Below are 19,381 nucleotides of genomic sequence, written 5' to 3'. Positions count from 1 at the left end.
ATAGTTTTTTATCGAAAATAATGTATTTTATATCTTTTTTGATGGTTTGCACCGACCAATTGAATAGCTCGATAATAATAGATTATTCTTATCATAGATGTAAATATTTCATATTTGTATTTTTTCCCAAACAGTACAATCTGAAAGCACCGTGGAGGGACCGTGTCCAAAGTGATTAATATGTGGACCGGAAAGCGCGTCACTTCCATTGCTTATATTAGCTAGCCTATTAGACTAACCCACCAACAACAAACAAATCATATCCTCTCGAGATCTCAGTCATACAAGGTCACTGAGGTCAAGTTTGTCGCACGTCTTCTCCTCACTACGACCTACAAGGGTCTCTTTGAAATGCAGAGTAGCCTAAGGCTTACGTCGAGGCTGTCGTTTATTCTTGAATTAGGCTTACTCTAACGGTTTTTCATGGAAAGATCATTTTCTCTACTGTCTATGGTTTTTACAACCCATAAAACCTCCAAACCTTCTAGGGGATGCGTCTAGAATGCAAGTTAGTGAGTGCAAAAACGCGTTAATTCACATGACAGATTTTTGTACTCTTTTCATTGAACTTTGCTCCTTTACGTACCAACCGTCTTCAGTTTTACCAATGTCTGATTTGTCAGATCTACCTAATTTTTAAAATTGTAACTAAATTGAAGTTTAATGGAGAACTGATCTAGTTATTTTGTAATAATTTCGACAATGGATATACTCAATTAGAATGAAACAAACAAACAAAAAATTACAGATTGGAAAAGTGTGCCATTAGACTGTGGATGAATCCATGACGTTATTCGGCCAACCATTTTTTCACCCTGAAATCAAAGAATGAAAGTCGAAATATGGGCAAATTTCATCGGTTCACTTGACCATTAACATTAAAATTGGACCAAATTTCGATCTTGAATTTGCTCTGTTAGCATTCTATTTCTGAATTAAGAATGACACGTTCAGCGCGGTATCTTTTGCGGCCAACCTTATTTGTAATCAATAATGCAAATAGTAATTAGGGATTTGGTGAAATACTAAATTTGGTGTTGGTTTTACTGTTTTCGAATAGCGACCTCAATGACGAAACTTCTAGTTATGCAACATGTTAACACACAGCGCACAGCTACGATCGCCATAGCGAGGACGTTGGCGAGGCGACTTCCGCCGCTGAACTTGATCAAATCGCTATGCAAATGATATGCTAATCTAACTTCCGGTTGAATGAGGAAAAGGTCTAATCACAGAGTAATATCATAGACAGAGTGGCAACAGCTATTGTTTAAGGCGTGAAGCGGTTACGTAAGCAAGCCATGTTTGCCTCGCCTCACGAAGCTCTTGGCTCTCTTTTACGAAGAGTGCCGACCATGCACCCTTCGGTAATTTTCGGATTTTCACCAATTGTTAAGCGAAAGTATGTTCGACAAAGCTTGTGTTGTTGTTGTCGTGTAGTGCTGATCGGAATTGATGTGCTGGCGAAAACGGGAGTGTTTCGAGCTTCAGGAAAGTGGGTTTTACCGTTTTAAAAATTCCTCTCATATTTTTATGAATATATAATGAGTGTGTTTGAACCAAATTTGAAAGTCTTTTATCGATACTGTCTGGTTTTACTCAATGCTTTACGGTCAGTCATACCGTCTTTTACACGTGCGCCAAGAAAGGACATGTTTATGAAACTGCTGGCGTGTTATGTTTTGATTGGCGTGAGGCAGTGTTTCTGGCCTATGAGCTCACAAAGTAACTATGGTTGCTACGCGACTGGCAGTACGATGCCATCTCGTCGTATGTTTCGCATAATCTCGTGTAATTATCAACCACAAACCAAGCCTCCAAAAAGTTTAACACCTTTTAAGCTCATTTTAATATGAAAAGCCAATAGTCTACCGAGACGACCATGGAACAAAAGGCATGCAAGTGTTGCCACTCTGTCTATGATATTACTCTGTGGTCTAATCAATGGGCTGCCGGGGACAGGTATTGCGGAAAGAGGTTGAAAATTGCCCGTACAAAAAGCGCGTAGATTGTTGATAGGAATCGCAGTCAACGGCAAGCAGACCACAGGTGAGCCCGCGGAAAAGGGTCGACATTTTCCTTACCAAAGAATGTGGATTGGAATGGCCTTTATCGGGTAATTAGCTACAGCTTTACCCGAAAAAGGATTGATATAAATCTGCCTTACCTAAGGTCCGTGAATGACACTGAGCAGGCAGCTTGCGATAAGTGCCCGGTAAACAGCTGACTAGCTTCCGTGCCTAATGTGCGGGAATTTCAATGCTCATAAAAGGGCAGAAGCCGACAAGTATGCCGCTGCAGTACTACCAATCTTCCGTCAGAAAAGTAAATAAAGACAAAAATGTACAAATTTTATTCTTGGTTTACATTTGCCGCAGATGGTAATATCTATACCTGCCAAAAATCAATTTTAAGATTAATTTTCTTTTTTAAACGAACAGACAATTTTCCGTACATAAGTGCGTGAATAAAGATGTTCGGTAGCGTAAGAACGGGTGTTTGAATGTCGGATGGCGGCGATTGGACGACAGATGTACTAATAAGTGCGACGATTGGAATTACATTGATTGGGCTGCCGGGGCAGGTATGCCGGAAAAGAGGTTGAAAATTTCCCGTACAAAAAGCGCTTAGATAGGAATCGCAGTCAACGGGAAGCAGACCACAGGTGTGCCCAGAAAAGGGTCGACGTTTTTCTCACCAAAGAATATGGATTGGAATGGCTCCGAGGCTCAGCGGGCAGTTAGCGAAAAGTTTTACCCGAAAAAGGATTGAGAATGTGCCGTACCTAAGGTCCAAATAATTGAATGACTGAGCGGGAAGCTTGCGATAAGTGCTGACTATCTTCCGTACCTAAAGTGCGGGAATTTCAATGGTCACAAACGGGCAGAAGTCGAAAGTGTGCCGCTTCAGTACTACCAATTTTCCATCAGAAAAGTAAATAAAGACAAAAATGTACAAATTTTAGTCTGCGTCTACATTTGCCGCGGATGGAAATGTCTATACCTGCCAAACAAAATTTACCTTTCAATGAGTCAAAGAGAAAGGCATGACAAAGGTAGACCGGCCATATGGAGAATCATATTAAAGAGGCCCTGGACAATTATGATAAAGGAAATCCGTTGCTTTTATAGCCGGGAAGGGACTCCAGTCGCACTACATGCAAGCAAGGGTTGCACCATGTAGTGTACATGCTAAATACTCAGTCACTGTGATTCATGTTTTTTGAAATATTTGTTGTGCAAAAAATCTGTCAATTTAATCTTCCAACAAACCCTTTTCAACAATTTCTCACATTACTCTTAGATTTTCACTCTTCAAAATTGGCGAAAGGAGATTGCGCTTGAGGTTAAACCAAAGAGTTTCGTTTACTGACAAAAATAGCCCACCCCCCCCCCCCCGTCCCAACCACAGTTGCTTGTGCCATGGTTCACGGGTTCCATTCACGGCGGCCGATTTTCTAATGCATACGACAACGGCCGCCGTGTATCGAATCACACACAACTGTGGTCCCAATCAACCAACCAATCAAACCTCGCCCAAAATAATTGGATACCATCACTGAATGGTCATCGTCATGACATTATGGCGTATCAAACAGTACGAATGAGTCTGATCCTGAAGGAATGGTCTGATCATGCATGAAGGTAGAACACATAGTATAAAATGTCTCTTACAATGTGATGTAGAGCGCGCCCTCACCACCTAATTCTGCACTGGATGTAACGTCTGATGTAACGTTCCTTTGTCAGGGACCCCAAGCCCTGGGTTCTATGGTGTCATGGAGGGTATCAGAAGAAACTGACGCATCAGCCACGTTGTGAGTTTAATACAAGTGAAGTCAGTATGAGTGGGTGAGCCAATTACTCAGAAAAGATCTAGACCATTATAAAATTTGCACTGTCACACCAGGAAAGTCTTCTTCCATCAAATAAAACTGTAAATCTGTGAAACCTTGGGTGTAATAAGGGCAAATTTGGTAAAACTTCGTTGATTCAATTTATTCACACATTTTTTAAACTTACATCAAGAATCTTTACTGTTCAGAGTTTCAGTTTTGTATTATTTTCCGATGAAAATGTGAACATTTAGTTTACCGCGTGAACATGAAATGAATGGCTTGTTATATCGATTTTCAGGGATTTTAATGAAAAAAGGTGACTTTTAACCGTCGTTTTGTGAAAAATCAAGCATGGTGACTCCGTATTTTTTCATTAATTATCGATTCTTCTAATATTGCAGAATTAAAAAATCCCTAATTCTGCAAGAATTTTAAACAATAAACAATGCACATCTTTTAAAATATAAATTATTATAATGGCTGTAGTCATATTGCCCTAAGTATGGCAGCAGTATTAACAATTCCACTCACACCCTTCAACATATACCGAACTTACCTGGATATTTAGCCACAAGTTTTTGCATGGTTTTCATCAATTTGCTTTCAAATAAAATTTGTCCTTATATGTTACAGCTATGACTACTTGTTGAAGTTATCAACGGACTGAAATAATATCTGTATTCAAACATGCATAAACAGTGACATAGTGCTTATACTTTTGCAAAACTCATGGATAAGATACATCAAATGTTTTTATGGTTACTTATATAGAAAAAGGTTTCACACCCTAGGCTAGAAGTTTGGATTTTGCTTGAGGCCAGGCTTGGACGACCTTGGTCGAAAGAAGAAACCAAAATAGTGATTTGTGTCATTTATTCAGGCTGCATTGAAACACAAAGCTACCATGGCTGTAGTGTTATATTGTTCAGTTCATATGTAATATTGCCAAGAAACTTCATAGATTAAAGTTCGGAGTATATTTGGAGTTACTGAGCTAAACAATGGGTCAATCAAATCCGATTGATTCGATAAAAGAGATTTTGACAATTCTCAAAACTGTCGATGACACTTAACTGGATGAGTACTCAGAAGATAAAAGTCGACATGAACCGTGTAGTGATACTGTTATTAAGGAAGAATAATATAAGAGTTCAGAAAAAGGAACCGCAATTGGCAATTGATAGACAAAAAACATCGAACCAAAACTACTCCTTGAAGATACCAAATACTTTCATTGTGGCATCCACTGTGGAGAAGAAATACACAGATATTCTAAATTTGCTTATTATTATGAACAATATGACGGCTGAAAAATGTAAACACTGTTTTGACAGGACAAATTCAAGTCAAAAGTCACATAGCTTTACGTAAGGTCAGCTGATCATGTCATACAATGAGCTAAAAAGCTGACAATGTCCTCGTTTTACTCCAACAATTCACGACATATCCAAAACACAGCATATATTCACATTGCAACAAGGAGCCAATTATATTTAATTACAACAATTAAGTTTTACGCTATCTAAGCATTATGGCCCGAACGGCAATGTGCCGATGCCCCAGGCCAACTAAATATATGTGCACTCACTCTTTCTGAACGTTGTATAGCGTTCATGAGATATATATACCGGCTATTTACAGGTTTTAGACTTCAGTGAACTTACACACAAGCTTCAGTATATAGCGAACATAATTGTGAATATTCTTGAGTACAGATATTTCAGTAATAAGCTTCTATATGCGGTTCCTCTAAATACGACGATCGTCGATTACATTCTGCCATCGGCTATAATCTTTATGACACCTTCTTTCTCCCCGAAGCCTCATTCTAGAGATGAGAAAACTGGCCACTAACTATCAAACTAGAGCGCTCTTTGTCGACGTTCTTTTGTTTTTAACTCCTTTCTCCGCTTCCACGTTGCCAGGAGGTCTTCTTTCTATGCTTTTCCCATTCTCCTAAACGGTCCTACAAAACTTTTCGAAAAACATTAAACCTTTACTCGGTTTCAGTTCTTATATACTTTATTGAATGACATCAAAATTCACTTTTTCAGATCATACCGTACCTTGCCTTATTTCACTGTTTATCATTTTCCCCTGTATAATTTTCTAGTTCTGTCACAGATATATTCCCATTTCTTTTAAAATAAGTGAAAACCTGACGAAAACAACACATGCGTTGCCGAAATGCTGCTTAACAATAAATCTTTTGAAAACTCGCGACAGGATGAACAGCTGGATTTTAATGCAACTTATCTGCTGTATTTCAGCCGTGTCTCCGCTCTCCCATTAAGCCCTAGGATATGCTTGTATTTGGATAGGCTCTCCTCAGATTACACTTACCCTGGCGTTAGACAATAACCTGGACTTTCTTGGTACTGTCATCATGAATGAGCCTCAACTCTGCTATATAGTATGGCATTGTGAGACAACATAGCAGTTATGAAATCCCATATAATCCGACAGAAACTGTCATGTGATTTCAGAGCGCGCGGCAAAACAACTTATATTAATAATCAAATGAAACACGCGGAGACAGGGAATATATGACCTCTTTGGTTCGGGTAAAGGTCACTTCAGTTATATTGAATTCTTTGTGCATGACCAATACACACATTTCTTGATTTATTACGAACGAATAGATGTAAGTCTTTCGAATACCTTCGTTACTAACCTGTCTAAGTTGCAATGAATATACACTTTTCAAGAAACCACTCTTCAGTCTTCTCACAAGTTGCTTTATTATATTGTAGCCGATGTCGGTTTGATGAAAAATTCCGAAAATAGCAAAGATTTGGCGAAGAATTTGCTTATTATTTTTCTTCAGTTATCACAGATCAGAAACCGCCATTGCTGGCGTTTGGGTGACAGGTTTACAGTGGTCTCTTTCACTGTGGGTGCAACTAGTTCACAGATTAAACACATCTACATATTCATGCGCAAGAGACACCGAAAATTTCATTCTCAAGTATGTCGAATTTCGATAAATGCAATCCATTTGAAGCAGACTGCAGCATATAGCACCGAAATGATGGACTGTTAATTTTTTTGACTAATTCTGAGATCAAATTTAGAAGTAATCTGATCTGCTATCTCCAGAACTTCTTTCGAGGCGGAATGATATACAATACCAGAAAGAGCTGTTTCGTTACAAAAAATACATGTCTTATCGTGTTAACGGCTGGTGAGAGTTGTGAATCAGGAGTTGTAACGTTTTCACCAAGATGATCAAGACGTTGCTGTTTGTTACTTTTTTGTCACGTAAGTAGCCGTGGTTGTTACCATATATCTCGTATTTTGTTGCGACATGCAATGCTGGTCAATTAAGATTGCGTTCGGGCTTACGTGTTGCTTGAATTGTCGATGTCTTTTTCGCAAACCCGCCCTTTCATATGCCTATTTCAATATCCCTTATATGATAACCCTCGAAAGCTGTAACTAAGTCGGGCAAGTTTATATTAAGTTGACCTTATAAGTTGTTCCACATGTTCCAAATTTCTCATTTTGCAATCACAATTATGCCGAGAGAGTGTTTATGAAAAACATACATTTCAGTTTTAATGTTTTGTCAGCGAATTTAACATGAACAATATAGCATAAACCAATAACTGGAAATTTTGTGGACAATACTCGGCCCTCATTGAAGTAATTCCTTGTTATATGTTCATTTGATAGTTATAGTTTGAGTGGAAATATGACGTAATCGTCTGTGAAAAAAGAGGGAAATAATCTTATTTACAGTGTTAATATGCAGATGATAGTAACTTCAAAAGCGCGGGTATACCTGTTGCGCCCTACCTGACCTGTGAGATCTACATCAACGTTATACATAATTTGTGGACAACATGAGGGGATACATTATTGCATGACGATTGTCATCTTCATGGAATTCTTAATAACCTGTGCAAGGTGGTATGATCTCCATCTGGATTATCAGATATAACCAGTACAGGGGTTGCTTGAAACAGGTATATATTGCTAAACACAGCAAATGAAACCTAAACAACTGATGAAAACACTGATTGTACAGTGTAAACATCCTTTGTAAATCGGTTTCTTAGGTCGATAACATGTATACATTGACGGAAACGATGCTGAATACCACGAACAGTGTCTGATAAAAATCCCATTACAAGACTACCGTGCAGCATGCAATACTGGATTTCTATTTTATAACAAGAAATTAATTTTATCACCTGATCGCGTACCGAACCCAAACAATAGAGAGCTAAAGTTTTGTGAATAAGAAATTATTCAGCTCATTAACTTAGGAAACTCCTTTACTTATATTTGACGATATTTTGATCAGTTTTGTTGAAAACGAGAAGTAATTGGCACTGGCATCGTGCACTATTGCAGCTGCTGTTTGTCAAAGGCTGGCTAATTATTTATCACTAGTAATTACTACTGTTCTAAAATTTAGTATTGCGTATAACAAGTTTATAAACTTTGAATACGCTGCATTCGTAAGAAATTTATCTATGAAATTTTCACAATAATTCTAGCTCATATTTGTCACATTATAAAGCACGAACAGACGACAATATTTTTCCATTTCATTAATGTCAAGAGATATCCAACAATACAAAGATAATTTTGGCTTCAGGTTGCTGTATTAATTTCAATGTGTCATTGGATAGGAATTTAAATATTTTAATGTCATAAATCAGTCGATTCAAATGTGTGTGATTTCGGACAAACAGTTCTTAAATTACATGGAGCGTGGGTAGGACAATGGGTATATGTTGAATGAGTGATATTGTGCATAAGAGTACGTCGCACATTTAAACTCACTTTAGCTTTTTTAACAGTAATTGGCTTTGATATTTTTCAAAAGAAGATTTCAAAGGCAGGGCTAATTTTTAAGCATCATAGATTTCTATTTCACACAGGTGATAAAAAAACTAATGTCGTTATTTACGATGATAGGGGAATTTGACCTCAACCGAGGTCAATATATCGACGCTTTTCCAGTCTGTCCCTAATATCGCACGCTTAAAATGCATTGGTAGACTCAGAGAATGTTAGAAATACCCGTTTTAGGAACTTTTACAAATTGATCGAAATTTAGTTCACAAAACAATGTGTCCGTGAGTAGTTCGGTAAATACCACATGATCACTGCCTACGCGTTATGTCGCACAATGAATACAATTGAACTGTGGGTAGTATGATAAATGATCCCTAACATTCCCATAACCATAAATACATTCAATATTGCTTTGTAAACAGTTGGTCATTGCTCGGTGTATGGTACGAGTGTCGCACACGGCTTACCTCATCGTTAGTGCAGAAGTGTATTCATAGTTGCTAACATTCTTTTGAAATCTAGAAGTCCAAACATTTTTGTTCCCTGACTTGTACTAAGATTGATTTTGCTTTTATTTGGTTTTATTTGGTTATTTCACTGGTGTTGGCTGCCAACCCCATTTCATCGACGACATTATGTAAATAAAGATTGTTAACATATTAACGAGCTGTGCATGCAAAAATTACAAGACACATGCTATATGGCAAACGTGTCATTTCGTGCAAAGATTTCTACAGTTGATAACAGTTACTGTTGTACAAGGTTAGGGAGAAAGTCGCAGAGTTGAAGGTCATCATAACTTTAATCCTGTCAAGTAGAGGAACGCAGAACCTTGACCAAAAACCCAAACAAATAGAAACCACATGTGAAGTAAAACGTTTAATGACAATATCCAAGTCTCCGTTATCGCAGATTCACCTTACACTATGTTTAGAAGCGCTAAACAACTTCCTTAAATCAATCCATTCCAGCCAATAAACTTACAGGATTCTAAATATGACAATAAACATTTGTATCACCTACCAGTTGGGTTCAGAAGTCACTCAGTTCGAATGGTACACACCTGCAGATGTTCATCTGTTTCATGATTTATTCTATTCTTACTTATTTGTACAGTGTCTACTTTGTTGATTTAAATACGTCTGTATCTGGGTCGCGTTGTAATTCATCAAGTAGCGGCAAGTTGTGATAAGGGTTTCTTTAAGACATGTAAAAATACAGAGGGCAAGTAAATCTTGTTACACATGGACATCGGGCATCGGTTTTGGTTCGACCCAGTCTCGTTTCTACCCTTTGCTTAACCTTGCAGAAGAAGCAAAACCAGAGTCAGAGAGATGCAGCATCTACTTTTTACAGATTCTTTCACGGGATGAGTTTTTAGGGTAACATTACTGTCTTTGCTACTAAAAGGGGCCGAATGAATGCAACAAGTATCAAAGCGATAATTAACCTGCTTTTCTTACTGCTGGTTTTCTACAGTTAACTGTCGTCATTTGATGCCATTTAAACCAAAGGCATGATCTAACAAACGATTGCCATTTAGTTTGACGAATTAGTTTAGCTTTCACGGCTCTAACTTTATTTTCTGTTCACAAAATGTTATTTTTTTCAGTGTTTCACGTCAGCCTAGGTCAGGTAACAGTGACGACTGATCCTTTGGTTAATGGAATCAGAGAGAAAACAGTCACTTTGAAATGTTCTTTCGCTGGACCAGCGAACGCCGGTTCCGGTGTCGTTATCACGTGGTCTCACACACCTGAGAGAGGCGGACCAACAGAAGTAATTTACAGCAAATCTGATGGCAGTAGTGGTGTGGCCCGTGGACGCTTTGTTGGCCGTGTTAACGTAGCAGGTACCAGGGCTGATTTGACCATCAGTAGATTGGAAATTCTAGACGCTGGTACTTTCATCTGTGACGTCAATTTCTACGTGGCAAAACAAATAGGATCTGGATCTACCACGTTGAAAGTCAACCGTAAGTGTAACTTCTGCCATGCTTTGAATTGAACATCTGGAAATTCCTCCACTCTTGATAAATCCCATGACAATATCCATTAACATTGATAGAAAGAATGAATAATAATGACATTGGCATCATGACTGCAATCGGCGATATGTATTCCTTTCTTTCACAACAGAAAAAAATAGTACTACGACCACACATGGAAAGACATAGTGCACTTGTCATTAATTTTACGCTTATTTAATTACCAAAACGTTTAAAATTTGAAAGATAAAATTTGATGCAATAGTATTTGTTTTGTGAACACTATTTTGTATCTTGTGAGACCCCAAACCTAACCTACGTACAAAATTTAGAAGCAATAAAGAGGGCGTAAGTTTTTAGTGTTCTTGCACAATCTTAATAAACCAGTCTTTCACTGACTGGTACAATAGAGCTTCCACTGTGGCTGAAATCTGAGTTTTGTATTTTATTAAAATTTGAGTTTTATATTTTATTAATTTTTCGCTGGAAGTTTGACGTAGGGTTTGTGAATGCCTAGGTTTGACAGAGGGTATGTCTGTTCGTCTATGCCTATGTTAATACACAAGTTAAACTGCTCCTACTGATCAGATACACTTTGACGTTAACTTTACACAGGTTACAGCTACCTAACGATTCATTTTTATTTTGTTGCCATTAAAAGCCATATATATTAGGGGTATTTTTTGTAGTTGACCTAAACAAGCAATCTAAAAAACCTCTTTTCCTGAATTTTGCCGTAATGGTGTCTGTCAATGCTAACTTGAAATGTACTGTATTATACTGGAGGTGATTGCAGGAAAGCGTTCCACACGTTGGAGAGATATTGTTATGACTGGTTTTCGTATTATGAAATATTGTACGGAATAGGTAAAGTCGAATAAAGAAGTTAAATACAGAATGCTCATTATGCGTATGGTCCATCTTCATGATTCCTTCGTTTTATATTGTAGAGGTTGCGGAAATTGTTGATATCTTAAACCATTACACCGGTGACTATGCATACACTCCGTTGAAAAGAATGTCAAGTTTTGAGTGCAGGGCTTCAAGAGCTAAACCAGCAGCTAAACTGATATGGACCAAGAACAACAGACCACTGCAATCGTCTGGCGCCGAGAGAATAGAAGAAAATATGGATGGCACGTTTAACACAATCAGTCAGATTTCGTTCACTCCCGTACGTGAAGATCATCACAGGATGCTGAGGTGCCAGTCAGACCAATCTCCATACCTTCAAGGCCAATACAAACAAGACCACATCACATTGTCTCTTAGTAAGTACATTGTTTTCTCTCCATTATGTATAAGACTCCAAGAGTTGACAGAACAAGATGAGATTGTTTGGAAAGTATTCTAAATGTCGTGATAGGAAAGAGACAGTATTATAACATGTGCTAACGTAACGCTTAATACCAAGCGCTGAGATAACTACTCATTTTATAATATGCGTTGTAAATATGACTTGCCAGCCATCATTTCTAGTTTCACTCATTGACGGTCGTAAAAAATTCCTAAAGTTTTTATTTCGGAAAATAAATTGTCTTGTATAGTATCGACTTTTCTGTCGAGAATTCAAGATCCTTTGAGAGTGGGAAATAAATCATCTCAGTAAGTCTTTTTATGTGACCAAATGTCAAGAATGGTAGACAAAGGTCTCTTATGGACATATCTATCGGTCTGATCCAAATCGGGTCCTACAATGATAACAAGAGCTTGGTACGAAATCATGGCTATGTTTTGTAACGGACTGTGGTTTTGTTATATATTCCACCAAACAGAAGTGTTAAGAATCTATACATTTCTTGTCTTTTTGGTTTCCTTTTTGGGCTTTCCCAAATTATTTTCTGAGCAGCCAATTTCGTTCTTGATATCACTACGTATTGTCTTCATCAAGCTCAAACCCTTTGGTTGATAATCATTTTGTCGCATGTGAGATTCTTTTTGAATGTAAGGGAATGCAATTCTTTTAAAATAGTGATTCTGTTTTCCTTTTTTAGGTGGCGCTGCAATTCGATCAATCAGCATGGTGTTTTTATTTGTTTCTATTGTGATCGGAATGGTTCTCACAAAGATGTAGATCACAAGGTTGGTAGTTTTCATCCTTTAGACGTAAACATGAACATACTAAGTCTATCAGAAAAAAACTGAATATCAAAGCTCACGACCTTTCTGTATATATTCCTAGTAGCTGTAGCTGATATTATGACCTAGACCGTGTTAAACCTGTCTGTTCTCATTGAGGAGACGTTTTTATGAAGAGCGCCGAGTGCCGAGTGATTCCACAAGATCTGTGCGCGTTTCGTTAGATTTCACTCAAAATTATCTAAGTTGGAGAAATGTTGCAACCCGTTTTGTTAATCACAGTTAAGCTACACAACGAGTTGCTCGCAGATATCATACGAGCACTTTATGTAAATTTTATTATGTTTCCATCTCACATATCGATAACATTACGTGCACAATTGTCACCAACAAATAATTATTTTCTCCACCTGTAGATGGAATCCAGAAGACATTAATTGACGATTGATTTGCACGAAGAAACCAACATTATGTAATTGTTATCAGGATCGTCGGTCACCTTCTTGCCATATTTGAGAGACTGTGCCCCCCCCCCCTACGTTTAGGAGATCAGGAAAAATTTATTAACATCCTGACATCACTTTAGATAGTCATATTTTGTAGTGTTACTGATCATGAAAGGTTAGATGCGTAGAAGGCATAAACAAAAAAGCACAACAGAAAAGTGAAATAAACAAACTGGCAAACAAGCAAAAGTAATAAAATGCGCAATATCTGAATAAAGCAAAATAAAACAATCACAATAAAATATATGGGGCAATAAGACGACACACTGAATAAATGACTGATTCTTCCGCCTTGTGAGGGAACTATTTTGTGTGAGTAGTTTTGATCATGAAGTTGCGTAGACCATTATCATTCCATTTCATGTTCTAGAAAACTGTAACAGTCACATACTGTGAAGGTCCCTCTGACCAGTCATTGAAAAAACCTTTACAACGGTACCATGGGTGGTAAACTTTGTACATAACTGTTAACAGCAATAGTAATCCAAATAGTGGAATTACATCCTGCCTTTTAGTTTTTATTTCATTTTCCATTGAATTATGTTTCCATACACTGACATACGTTTTAATACAACTCAAATATTGCCCAATTTAACACGACAAAAGCCATGTTTCAGCTATGACGGGTCAATATGACAGTCTTTACCTGTGAACTACATCAAATTACATGTCTGATATATCATTAAGATACTTTCTATTGTAAATCGTATTTTCGGTTGATAACTCAATCAAATAGTTGAAGAAATCTCTTGTCTTCTTTTATACACGACTAGTATAACAGTGCCATTAGACTATACCTACTAGTATTTAGACCTTTCTTTAAAAATTACTGTTTCAGAGTCACAATTTGATAAAAAACTAAATCTAGAGGAACTCGTCAATCAAAAATTTCGCTGTCTTTATACTTATTTTATTTGATATTATTTTATTGTATTGTGCGGCGCCTGGGTAAAACAAATCTCCGTCACTCAATGTGTTTGCCTCTGTACACAATCTATGTACATGTATTAACAAATTCATAATATCCCAGAATACTGTGCATTCTCCCATAGATAACTCCGTCATGATGCGTCTAAATTGCTGTCGACTCTCGAGGCTGGTCAAGTTTTCGCATGCCCATCCTTTTGGTCGTAAATTTTATGTATTTTTTACTGTGTAGCTCCCTTGGGTATAGTTGATATTTGATACTTGGAAGAGGTTATACCATGTGTTTGCAATGTCTTTGGTTGGTTTAATACGTCTTTCTTTTAACAATGTGTTTTATTTTCATGGTAGCATATAATGTGGCAATGCATCAAAATATTTTGTAGCCAGTATCAAAATCTAGCACGCCTCTTCAGAGTTTTGGAAATTATGTGATGCCATTTTCATTTTAGGGAAGGGTAACGGCCCTTTTTAAAAAACCGTGTGAAACTGATCGATAACCGCTGTGATGTCAGTAACTTGGATCAGTTTTCTGTAGGTTAGATTTACAGCTATAGTTTCCCGTAGGTTAGATTTACAGCTATAGTTTCCTTTTCAAGTTCCCTGTTTCAAAACTCCAAATCACTAAGCTTCGACGAATCTTCACGTTCTAAATTGACGCTTCTTAATGTTTAGCTAGTAACACGATTAGAACTAATTTCGGATAATTGGATTTTCATAATTTTCGAATCTCAAAAATATTAGGTGCCCTATAGCTGAATGTCTCAATATTACAAATTACACATAAAAAACAAGTGTGTAACGTATAAAAAGAAAGGCAGATGAGTTTACATTTGCATATTTTAACGACATTACTTCACCATCCAATTATCCCAAATTAGTTCCAATCGTGTTTAGTAGAGAAGAAACCGTGTACTTCTTTTTCATGAAAGTACTAAAAATGTTTAATTTTTATCAATGGAAAACACACCTAGTATCCATTTGAATAATGTTACTGATTGCAATCAATATTTTACTTTTGGAATAAATATAATCATGCTATATGCGTATTCTGTTCTATATTTTGTTCCACATACACACTGAAGGAAGGGGACTTAACACGATTAAAGTCGGCATCACACAGTATATTCAGTAAACGTTTAGCCATATGAAGAATATCACTGGTGGTTGGGTCATTGCTAAGTCTATGCTCTTGATGTAATTAATGTTCGAGCACACTTACATTCAATAAACGTGTAAACAGAATGTGAATAAAGGAATGCAATGAGAGGGAACACTTAGTGGTGTAGTATCCATCCGTTTTGCACGGCCGCTTGCATCAGCTCGTAGAGCGGAGGGATACAACGCACATCATGGGTGTGGCAACTCCTTCTGTACCTTCATTTCACATAGTAAACCGAATTTTATTTTTCCATTTGCACGTTTATTTAGTATAAATCAAAGTCCCTGCATGAAGGGACTGTGTATCAATTATTATTACAACTTCACAGAATAGACGACACATAGACAATGATAATTTAAACCTCATTCTTTCTGATTAAGTTGTCGGCCGGTCTCACCAGAGACGTTACCCCAGTAATACTTAATTCCCCTGTAGATCACTGCGTTGCTCCAATCAGAACACGTGCAATACTTTACCTACATACTTTACTGTTACAAATGTGGATCAGTACAACAATCAATCTATTTTAAAAACATCCTGTAAAAACTTTCTTTATTCAGTTTACTTGTCTGCTAGACCTATTTTTCAAACAGCGCCAGGCCGAAAACCGAGCCTCAGTGGCGGTTTAAAGAAAGGCACTGTTGGCTTGGTCTTCAGCCTCGCCTATGGACTTTCTTCCTCAAACCGCTCATCCAGCAAAGCTACGAGCGCCCGTGGTGATGGGTACGGACTGACACCACGTCTATAATGATCCAAGGCACCAAACGGGGAGACATCCGAAAAGTACCGAGGGACAAACAAATTCTGTGCCAAACTTTCCCGATGGGCCTTTGGAACATTGTAGGACTCGTTCGATCGTAATTCGTGGTGTCACTAGTGTACTAGCTACCAAGACAGTAGAACGTTTACTGTGTGAGAATACGGCATCGTAAACGGATAGCTCCATCCAGCAGAAGTTCCTTACTGTGGCGAATTATTGAAAGTGACGTAATGTCTATATCCTATATTTTTGCGTTGTTTTTCCCAGCATTTTTTATTTGCGTCGATAAGTACACGGGGGAACTTTTGTGATAAATTACAACTTTATAGAGTCGATCAGATTTTTTAGCCTGGGTGTACAGAAAGCACGTATCCCGACAGTAGGCCTATTGCATACAATACTTTGGTATGCATCTTTAGTCCCCATATTAGGCCTACATAATCTAGTTGGATGACGTGAGCATGTAAAATGAAAGTTATTATGAAATTGCAATATCTATTCGATAACTTTACAGGCATTGCTTCAAAAGTTGTTCAAACAGCATTAACCGTCCCAAATATTGAAATTACAACCACGATTTAATTTGCCAGTATTGACGAGGGTAGTAAAAATGAGTAGAACGGAATAAATGATTTGATTGAAGGCGACGAGAGGACAGCTACAGTCAAGGAAACTAATGCCAACTCGTAAGTAACGCTGACTTAAATACCATGCACTTAAAGATCCTTCATCGTTGTGCCATTCATCTACCAAACCAATACAATCTAATCTTGCGAGAGATATTTTGGATTCCGATTTTTAAGTGATTTGTTTCATCCATGGAGAACAATTTAAACAATTTAAACCGTCTTGATATATAACTCTATATACGATGTCGCAAAACGTATCTGCTGAGTCTGATAAATACCAGCTGCAGTGATTGGCTCAGATCCACCTTTGCCATTTTGTCGTTGTGTCTCATGCGGCAACAAAATCGAGAACAACATACAGTACAGACTAAGGTAAAAGACGGAAGCAATTAAACCGTACGCCATACAACGAACACTAACTTAACTGACTGAATGCTCATCCTTTCATTCGGTTTACTATTATTTTTACGTAAATCGGATAACTGTGTGTCTGATGAAATCACGGCAACGACAAAAAAACGTCGGAATTGTGTTTTTCGTTTTTTCCATCAGGTAAGAAAACGGATCAGATGCATATTCAGCTGCGAAGTGGTGAGGTAAATATTGCAGAGTTTGGCAAGTGTTTTGAAATGGACTCAAATAGATCTGTTCGCAAATGACGTCATTTTTCTCGTTAGTACGCAAAAATAAATATTGATCAAAATATAAATATTTGCCTGCATATTTAGATTACATTAATTGAATGCACATAGAAGAACGACGAAAACAAAACTTAACAAGGGACTGCCGATGTAACGATGTACACAAAACCAGGAAAGCGCTGACAGCAATCTACATTAACAGTCACGCACGCAACACTTATAAAACTTGCCCATATTCCTAACAACATGCAGCTATATTAAAGGGATATAGTCGTCGGAACTGCGCTCAAAGATCATATGGGACTCATACGACCCATGGCAACAATGTATCCAAGGCACAATAATGATTGATGACAGTTAAAACATGTCTGTCATAATCTATCATCGTATAATTTAAATGTTGCAGCTATGATGATGAGGTGCATCTTGATATCGTGCACGAAATATATTGTTTGTAAACAAGAAACTCGCACAGGCGCACTTCAGACGACTATATCCCTTTAAGTAACAAATCTGCATCCCAAAATATCCCTATTGTGGATACCAGTTGCATATAGAGGCATGTCAACTCCTACAGCAACTATGTAAACCAGAGCAGGTGATCGAAGCCTCTCACTTTTGCATAGGAGAAAAGGGAATGGTTGAACAGACTGACTTTTATTCGTACGAACTGTCTGACACTTTTGCCATAATTTGACACTGCACATTTTTTATATATCATTTATTAGATTGTTGTTGTTTTTTGTCAGCCAGATGGAGTCAAACAAAAATCAAATTGACGGAGAAATTTTCGAACGAAAGAAACACGTTTCAAAGGTTACACCACAGGGTACACAGGCTTGTTGTTTATTTGTGTTTGTTTGTTTGTTTGTTTGTTTGTTTGTTTGTGTTTGTTTATTTGTTATTCTTAATAAAATAACAGCGAAAAGCTGTTTTGTTAATATTTGTCAATAAAGAGCAGTTTATTTGTTTGTTTATTTATTTGTTTGTTTGTTTGTTTGTTGATACGTATTTCCGATGGTTAGGGTTAGGGTTAGGCTTAAGTTAGGGTTAGGGTTAGGGTTAGGCTTAAGTTAGGGTTAGGGTTAGGGTTAGGCTTAAGTTAGGGTTAGGGTTAGGGTTAGGGTTAGGCTTAAGTTAGGGTTAGGGTTAGGGTTAGGCTTATTCACTCCCACTATATATGGAGACAAGGGGAGCAAGTGGGATTCCAACATCTGTATTTTCAAGTCAAGAAAAACACACCAAATAAATGCCGGACAATTGAAATATTGGGTTTGTGGCAGCATCATGTCCTGTACTTACCACACCTATCCTTTAATTCGATGGAAAGGGCAAAAATCGGCGATATTTAGCATCTTTCTCCTTTGATTCGTACAGTTTGTACGGCAAAACGTAAGTGTCACACTTTGGCGGGTTAGTACGTCAGTGAAATTCAAATCGGACCAATCAGATAGCTTGTTAGCCCTGCCTTGGCCCGAACTGGAGACGTTACCGTTATGGGGCTCGAACCAGGATGATTTTACTTTGGCGCATTTTGCCATGTTCATTTTCCCTTTACGAATCGTCGACAACTTTGTATGCCGCAACATTCACTTTGGTCTTATGAGAAGAAGGTTCCACTAGAGTACTTCAACTATACATCTGTGCGAAACGCACTCATTTCCAATCAGTTCGTGAGATATACGAGCCTAGATGGACAAAAACATGAGCGTAACCCGGAAGTAAACAAATACAGAGAGACCGTCGCCACGCCACGGTTGAATTTTCGCGGCTGGAAAAGTTGTGCTTGGTATTGGTTCAATTCTATTAAATAGTTTTCTAGCTATCGAAAGTAAACTACGGGCAGTAACCTTCCAACTACAACAATACTGTACTCGTCCGAGTATACTATAAGCCCCCGGTTCGGCAACACTGAACAGTGAACGGTGGTAAAAACTGGAGGGGCTCGAGTATCCCATTTTTTCTGCCACGCCACCACGGTCGCTTAACTTATGCTAATTTTATGCACGATTTTTCAACTCCTCTGGATGTGTCTATCGCTTTCCA

General features: G+C 37.8%; 1 protein-coding gene across 1 annotated transcript; it reads left to right on the top strand.

The window, feature by feature from the left end:
- Nucleotides 1–6,958: 6,958 nt before the first annotated feature.
- LOC139116214 (cell adhesion molecule 3-like) lies at nucleotides 6,959–15,186 on the top strand. The gene is made up of 5 exons (XM_070678780.1): nucleotides 6,959–7,099; nucleotides 10,260–10,622; nucleotides 11,585–11,905; nucleotides 12,629–12,716; nucleotides 13,130–15,186. Exons 1-4 carry the CDS (start codon nucleotides 7,063–7,065, stop codon nucleotides 12,706–12,708), a joined length of 801 nt encoding a protein of 266 aa, XP_070534881.1. The 5' UTR covers nucleotides 6,959–7,062; the 3' UTR covers nucleotides 12,709–12,716; nucleotides 13,130–15,186.
- Nucleotides 15,187–19,381: the final 4,195 nt, after the last annotated feature.

Source organism: Ptychodera flava, chromosome 17, assembly GCF_041260155.1.
Source record: "Ptychodera flava strain L36383 chromosome 17, AS_Pfla_20210202, whole genome shotgun sequence".
In the NCBI taxonomy this organism is placed as follows: Eukaryota; Metazoa; Hemichordata; class Enteropneusta; family Ptychoderidae; genus Ptychodera; species Ptychodera flava.
Note: the sequence above shows the minus strand (reverse complement) of the source record. Positions and strands in the feature narration are given on the sequence as shown.

Excerpts from the sequence above, each read along its gene's own strand:
- LOC139116214 (XM_070678780.1), top strand. The coding sequence starts at position 7,063 with ATGATCAAGACGTTGCTGTTTGTTACTTTTTTGTCAC. Across the intron at positions 7,100-10,259 it reads GTTTGTTACTTTTTTGTCAC|TGTTTCACGTCAGCCTAGGT; the intron begins GTAAGTAGCCGT and ends TATTTTTTTCAG. Across the intron at positions 10,623-11,584 it reads TACCACGTTGAAAGTCAACC|AGGTTGCGGAAATTGTTGAT; the intron begins GTAAGTGTAACT and ends TTTATATTGTAG.